Source organism: Platalea leucorodia (assembly GCF_965183815.1).
Source record: "Platalea leucorodia genome assembly, chromosome: 5".
In the NCBI taxonomy this organism is placed as follows: domain Eukaryota; kingdom Metazoa; phylum Chordata; class Aves; order Pelecaniformes; family Threskiornithidae; genus Platalea; species Platalea leucorodia.
In genome coordinates, this window is record NC_138827.1 from 78,171,834 (window position 1) to 78,179,599 (window position 7,766).

A 7,766-nucleotide genomic window follows, 5' to 3' on the forward strand; every position below is an offset into this window, starting at 1 on the left:
ATTTTGGCAAGACAAGTCATGGTTAAAAGGCTTTATATGAAGTGAAAAAATTTTAAAAGTCCTTTTAATTGTCCTGCTCGGTACATGTATATACTTGTGTACCCCAACCTCTTCCTTTCTAGTTGCCTGATTTTAAAAAGTAACAATTCAAGAACATTAAAAAACTCCCACGTGATGTTATAAAGTGTATTGCAGAATTAATTTGACAGTAATCATACTGTATGTAAATAATTTATTTTTTGGTATCAGGGTAGGGAAAATAGACAGGGAGGTGAAAATTGTGTAGTAACTTGCAGGATGCTTGCATTGTTGAATTCCATGTAATCAGATTTCACAACAAATCATGGTAAAATTATAACTGTGATTTGGTTTTAATATACCTTGAACTCTTACCCTCATTTTACATTGAAGGAGTAGAAGATCCATATATGAAACGTATCTTAGAATGGTTTTATCAAACAACTGATATCAATCTTACTTGGCTTGCACATCACTTTCCTTTTTATTCAGTGCAAGTAATAGCTTCTACGTTTTAGGAAGTCCTTCAGCACGGCCATTTTAATTCAGGCATTGTGAAATTCTGCTACGATTATCTTGACTATAAAAGCTACACATGTGTACACTAGAAGTGAGTTCTCCAAGTCTGAGTTTGTGTTCTTCATCCAGAGATGGGGTTGTTCCACAATTTAGTCAACCTATTATATTCTAATTGCATCTGTTTGTTGACAAAATCAGTCTCTGCTGACAGCTTTATGCCACATACAGACAAGCCGAGCTCTTAAGAGCCTTTTCAGCATTGCTTAATACAACCAAAAGCTGTTTGGCCTGAATATGAATCCGCCTCTTTAAAACTCCCCGTACTAACTGGTAAATAAGACATAATCTATATAGTCGCTTCATTAGAAAAGTTAATCACAAAACTGAATTTTATCACATTCAAATAGTAGTTTTAGCTATATATTTTGAGTTCTTCTTCTACACACTGTGAAAAAAGGTTAACCACTTGGTTCATGTCAAGACATCCGTTTTGCAGGATTGATTCCATTTCACTTATCTTCTGTTTCTCCAACTCCTGTATCTCCTTCAGCATCTCTTTACCTTTGCCCTGCAAAAAGAAATGTCTGTATTTCATTGAAAACTATACAGAGTATGTAGTGTTCACCCTAACAAAATTCTGTTCTACTGTCCTTATTTTAACCTCTTAATAGCTTCTAGGGCCCAAGCTCGTGTTGGTAGAAGTTAGCATCGTGACAGGTTTTCTTAGATATCTTTCCTAATATCTCGCACTCACTTCATCTCCCTGCATCCTCGTCTGATGGACTGAAAAGAAACAAAATTAAAGCTCCTCTAGGTATTTATGCCATCAAAACTTAAGTGGGTATATGTCTTATTTTCTAGAACGTGTATCTATGAATTGGAGATGCGCTCCTGTTAAAAGTAAGCAACTACCTCTCTGCTTCACCTTTGTGTCCAGCTATCTTTGTGATCTTGTTTCCTTTCCTGTCCATACCAAGCAATGATAAAAGGCAAGCCCTCCTCACTGCCTGAGACCAGGGTCCTGAAGAGTTTTAAGTGCTCTTATCAGGAGCTGTATATTTGCCTGTGGCTGCTCAAGCATTTCCCCATTATCTGACTAGTGCGGGAGTATGTGTGGTCTGCTGCTTTGTGAGACAAGCAGTACAGATACTTGTCTGGGGCTAAGCCTTGGGGTACAGCAAAATGCTAGTTGCAATTTTTAGTGTTTGAAACATATGCCTGCCAGATGCCAAGACGATGGGCTTCTGGTGCGCTACAATGTTCTTCACAATCCATCAAAGGGCATTAAATGGTATCACATTAACAAATTGTGAGCAAGGAGCTTATATAAACCACCTGCTTGCATTGAAATCTAATTTAATCAACGTACCTCGGTAGTTTCCATAACTACAGCAGCACTTTCATGTTTTTTATAGAGCTCATGTCTTCGATCTGGCTTATTCTGAAAACGTGGTTGCTTCTTAACTGGATCATTATGACCAAATGTAGGGGAGCAAGTTTTTAATAACTGAGTAATATTGGGCACAAAAATGAAAGGCTTGAATACAGACCTAGAAAGAGAAAATAGAACATACATCCTTTACTGATACAGTTTTGTTAGAATTGTTGACTCAGTAGATTGCTGTATTTTTTCCCATTCTTCTAATTCCTTCTTTTAGGAAAGAAGTCTTAAACATCAGTTCGGAGATTTTTCAAGTCAGTGTCATAGCAGTGTTTCACTAAGTAGGTTGGTAGATAGCATTAATGCATATAATGTACATTATGTTCCTCCTACTTTTTGATTGTGCTTTTTCAGGAGGGGGGAAAAAAAAGGCAAAGCAAAAAGGAATATAATTAGACAAATTGAAACACTTTTCTTTTAGATATTCGCAACTTTTTATCCTAATTACTTGCTGCTACATCACCTCGCAGGATCTGGAGTTCCGGTAAAGAAGTGAATACACGGCAGATTAGGCTGCTGAGGCAATACAGACACCATGCTTCCAGTTGTCATAAATCCACCTTCCATATTAATGCCACTCTCTTTGTCACGAAGAATTTCCATCATTATTTCAGATGTGATAGATCCTATTTAAGACACAATTATTTACACACAGCGCTACTTATAATACCAACTAAATGGCATGTTCTCTACAACTGGCTGTTTTTTCCTTTAATAGGCAATGCCAATTTTAGTTTGCGCATATTGGCAGAAAAAAATATCATCCTAACAGCATACCTTAACATGTAATACACTTAAAAATATTATTGTTTTCCCCGAAGTATTTATTTCAAAGAGTAGGTGATAATGATCTGTAACATTTATGACTTAGAAAAGGGGGAGGACGACAACACACAATGTCTCCCAGAAAGGTAAAATACATATGGCTAGCAAATGGTCATTCACACAGTAACTTTTCAGATGTAAAATTAGTAGCTTGAATTACAGGCTGAACTCTCTGAGCACTGTGTGGAATTTAAGATAAATCACTACAATAGTTATTGGTATTTGTATACAGTTAATACCGCTAGATTGCTTTGGAAATGTAAAAATAATAACAACTGTGCATGGATTTTGTGTGTACCTTTGAAAATGAGAAACACCAAGACTCTTGCTTCTCTCTTTCTTTTCTTTTCTTTTTGTTTTTTTTTTTTATTTTATTTTTTTTATTTTATTTTATTTTAATCATCTGACCCTCCAAAGCACTTAGGCTTCAAGTTGACAATTCAAAGGATGCACTGGAGTAACAACATGTTCTATACTCAGAATCAACAGAAACTGCAATAGTACGTCCATTTGTAAACAAGCCTTAATCAACTACCTATGTGAGGTATAGTGCCAAATGTCTCTGAAAATAATAATTCTCAGGTGAAACAAAACCCTTTCCACCTATGCCTCTGCATCTAGCGTTCCAATGATATTGCTGTTCATGTAGTGTACACTGAAGCTTAAATACTGGCATGGTATCACTAGGCAATCCAATATTCTAATATGGCAGCACTTGCAGTAGTTTTCTTTTCAAATTTGGTGTACCAGTTAAGCGTATGCTCATGACAGAAAAACATTAGTTCATTCACTGTTTTTTTGGTTTTTTTTTTTTTTACTTGAAGGTATCATCTATCACTTTTTCTTTTAGTGTTTCCCTCAGTGAAGTTCTAGTTGCATAAAGTTTTTTTTTTTTTTTTTTTTAAACTCCCTTGCTGTTTCCTCTCAAAATAATCACTCTGCTGCTAATTCAGATGTCTCCAATATTATTTTTTTTTTATACATGATTCAAATTGCCTCTAGACAGGCATGCAGCACTACATTTCAGCAAGGAAACACTCTTTAAGTACTCCCACAGTTGCCTGGGAAAGTCAGAGAATTCAAGAAATCGGCAAGCTAGATGAATCAAAGAAATTAAAAGAAGCAACAGTCAGTTTGTCAACTGCAAGCTGGCAACTTGTCCGGCAGGAAAGAAGGTATTGCGTATTTTCCACTAGACTTTTTTATTATTTTGTGTTCCTGAAATACATTCCCTCTTTTTTGAAATATAAATAATGTTTATCTAAAAATGGTCTTCACATGGTAGGCAGCCTGGAAAAAAACTGTAATGCCACTGAGTGAAAAAGCTGGGAAGGGTAGATGAAGAAACCAGTGATTTTACTGATGCTATATACACCAAATAGCTTTTAGTTAGGGCACCTATTTAAAATAAATCTAAACAAACTGAAACCATATGAGACTGATAACCTGAACACCTAGTGTGATTTTTAAAATGGCTCAGGTAAATGCCTGAAAATGGGGATTTAGAATGAAAACACTGATAGAATCTCAGCATTGTTATAATACAAGTAAATACAGGTATTATGAAAATGCTTTCAGTATTCAGAACCTGCAATTCCCAAAATGAATGCAGGATTTACGTGATCACTAGAGCAGGACAGCAAAAGGTAATTCATTCTGATACATTAACTAAATGCTAAACCTGGTCTGGCAGAGCTCAGCCGAATAAATAAAAAAACACAGGGGTGCAATGTAATTTTGGTTCACAATAATCACTTCAAATGAGCAAGTGAATACAGACGCAGCAAAAACCTGCCAGGTGGATGCAGTTAAAAGAGAAGTAATACCTTCTTTCTATAGAGGTCTGAAAAATAAGTGAATAAGTTAGTGATTAGGAGCACCTGCTTAGAGTACAGAAAATTATTTTATTCTGCTCTCAGTGTGTTTTATTAGACTACACAAGGTTAGAGTAGCAGTTGTAGTGAAATTACAAAGATTTAAAAAACAGTCTCAAAAAATAAATGCAAGATATGTATCTAAATGCTGTGCTGTTGTCTTAGGCCTATATGAACGGTACCAGACCGAAGTTGTTCATAAGGTTCTGTTTGTGGCTGCAAGCCACTAGGAGTCTGTTTTAGTCTCTGGTTTTTTTTCCCTTAGAGGTACAGTAATAATATATAGCCTATCAAAATGTTTCAGAGCTAGGTCTTATGGAGTATTTAGTGGTATGGTCATAATGTGACCTCTCAGTGTTGTTACTGCATCTGTGTGGGTTTGATATTTGACCCTTGTTTTAATTTTTCCTCATCAACAAATTGGCAAAAATGGGTAGAAGACTTCAAGTTCAGTGTTTTTCCTTTAGGCAAAAAGTTATTCTAGTAAGTTCTGGTTCACCAAATCATGTGAATGATTGCCCACATCAGATGTCTAATCATTTATGATTTAATGTAGCTCACTAAATGCTTTGCATATCTTAAAAAGAAAAAAATATCAAAAATGATACCTTTGTGTTTGTTGAGAAGTTTATAGCCTTCACAATATCGGCCTCTGGATGTGGTCATTCTGGCAGTATTTACATAAGAATATGTGGCAGCGAAATCAAATTCCTTTTTCCCATCCCACCAGCCCTTGCTTTTGGCATATTCTTTCAATTCTGGGTGTTCTCTGTCAATCTTGGTTGTGATAGAGAGCTGGTTGGAAATATTTCGTACACCTCCTGTTTGTAAGATGAGGAAAGAATCATTTTAATACATTTTAATACATCGAGTGCTTTTTCTTGGTGTTTTGTTTACAATTATCTTACTGAAGCAAATTGTGCACTGAAGAGTTTCCTACAAGATCTGCAAGTCCTGTGGTTTATTTTTGGCCCTCTCTCTCTGGCTATACGTATCCTTCTGATTGAAATTCCACTGCCATTCAGCTCTGACTCATTTACTTCTGTTGCCAACATCATATTTCAGGTTTTGTCCTGATTATTCCCATCTTTACATTCTTCCTCTTAGACCTCCAAAGACATAGTTTGTCCTTCTAAGTCCACTGGAGGAATCAGCCACTTCAGGGCCCACTGCACCAATCCCGTCAGTATTACCCTGTCACCAACCAAAATTGTCATCGATTGCCACCATCCTGAAGACCATACATACTGCTGTCATTCTCATGCTGACCTTCTTGCTGTCCTCTGTTTTCCAAGTGCAGAAGTGGTCATCTCTGACTCTGAAAAGGCCCCCTGTGACTCAGCTCCTCTGTGAAACTGCTAGCCTTTCCACACTGATGCCCTAGGAAGCAACTCCTGATGTTTACAGGCGCACGTTATCTGGAGGCTAGTTTGATGCCTTAATGACATGGTAAAGGAAAAGTGGAGAAGTGCTAATTGTCATTGCATTTGAAATGTTTAAAGCAAAGAGCATCATCCCTACCTTCTACTTTTTCTGCTGCCCAGTATTTTCCTGATGTCTCCAGCACCCATGCTTCCTTTCTGTCGGCTATCAGAAAACTGTTATTGTACGTAAATGCCATGTGGCTCTCCATACAGTTTCCTCCTTGTCCATATTTTTCTAGCAAATCAACTATGACGGTAAGAGCCTTTTCAGCTGTGTCCGCTCTCTCAAGTCCAAGCCTAAAACGAAAGGAAGACGTTATTTTTTGGAACTATAAACTTTACATAGAACTATTCAGCCTGAGTATTCAAATTAGATTGGAATGCTATTTCTGTATGTACCTGATCTGGTAAGAGAAAGGAGTAAGTAAGTCATTTAAAGGGCTTGTCTGAAGCAGGTCCTGTATGTCCTTGACATGGGGAAAAACAACCAAATGGAAATACAGAAAGGCAGGGAGAGGGCTCCTAGAAAATGCCTCCAAGACCCGTGTGGGTATTGGGCTGGGGGGAAACAGTACCAAGAACTGACTGACTGCTGTAGGTTAATGAGAGTTCCACTGGCACCCAGTACAGCAGGCAAAAGAAGCTGTCATCATTTACATGGAGATGTGTAGCTAAGACTGAAACTTAAAAATATTTGTGTAAAAGACGGGGGAAGCAGGAAATGAGAACAGACCCTAGAAACACTAGTTCCTGAAGTCCAGGTGTGCTCTAGCTAAGGCTCGTGTCTCAGGTTAGTAGAAACTTTGTAGAGAGAAAAACATTTGATGATTTCCTTGGCAGATTCTGTTCTAGCGCCTGGTGCCCCCCACGGGCTCCCAGCTCCTGGCAGAGATCTAACGCCTGTGCCAAGAAACACTTATTTTTAACCATGTCTAGAACAGCAGAAGAGACAAGTCATGTCTTCTGAAAGTGAAAGCACATATCTCCCCATGTAACTCAACCCAAATGTTTTTAAATTAAATTCCGAATTCGGTACCATTTACCAAAATAGCCTGTGCAAACCTGACGAGGTCCATGCCGAGGAGAGCTTCATCGTCGCAGATCTCCTCCCTGCCCCAGACGGCTTCGTTCCCGATGCACACGCCGTGTTCGTTGGCCCCCATCTCTGCGCCCCAGAGCCAGGCGGGGCGGCTCAGGACCACGGCGTGGGTCTTCTCCACTTGCTCAATCTCGATGTAGGTGCACTGCAAGAAGTCAGAGCACACGACAAATCACCTTTCACGCCGTCGCTTCGGCGAGCATCTCCCCTTCACTAATCGGCCCAACCGCGGGCTAAAAATAAACAGACAACAGGATGAAAGGGGGGTTTTTTTGTCGCCTCCCGAAGGAGCCGTCGCGGCCCGCGGCGGGGCCCTCACCTCCAGCGCGGCGCCGGGCGGGTGCGCGGCGGCCGGGAAGTGCACGACCTCCTGCACCTCGTCCGCCGGCCGGTCCGAGTTCTTCCCGAAGACGACGCGGCCCCCCGCCGCGGCGGGCGGCAGGGCCACGAAGGTGTCGCAGGAGCGGGGCGGCGGGCGGGCGGCCATGCTGGCGGCGCGGGGCCCGGCGGCGGCGCGGCGGGGCGGGGCGGGGCCGAGCGGCGGCGGCGCGGCCCGCAGGAAGGCC

General features: G+C 40.1%; 1 protein-coding gene across 1 annotated transcript; it reads right to left on the reverse strand.

Annotated features, from left to right (window-relative positions):
* Positions 1-346: 346 nt before the first annotated feature.
* SCRN3 (secernin 3) lies at positions 347-7,698 on the reverse strand. The gene is made up of 7 exons (XM_082314423.1): positions 7,520-7,698; positions 7,164-7,345; positions 6,199-6,398; positions 5,286-5,498; positions 2,442-2,604; positions 1,907-2,087; positions 347-1,105 (listed from the first exon to the last, which is right to left on the reverse strand). The coding sequence occupies exons 1-7, from the start codon at positions 7,685-7,687 to the stop codon at positions 950-952; spliced, it is 1,263 nt and encodes a 420-aa protein (XP_082170549.1). The 5' UTR covers positions 7,688-7,698; the 3' UTR covers positions 347-949.
* Positions 7,699-7,766: the final 68 nt, after the last annotated feature.

Coding starts and splice junctions, on each gene's coding strand:
- SCRN3 (XM_082314423.1), bottom strand. CDS start 7,687: ATGGCCGCCCGCCCGCCGCCCCGCTCCTGCGACACCTTCGTGGCCCTG. Junction 6,399..7,163: donor CTCGGCATGGACCTCGTCAG/GTTTGCACAGGC, acceptor CTTTCGTTTTAG/GCTTGGACTTGAGAGAGCGG. Junction 2,605..5,285: donor ACTTCTCAACAAACACAAAG/GTATCATTTTTG, acceptor TGTCTTAAATAG/GATCTATCACATCTGAAATA.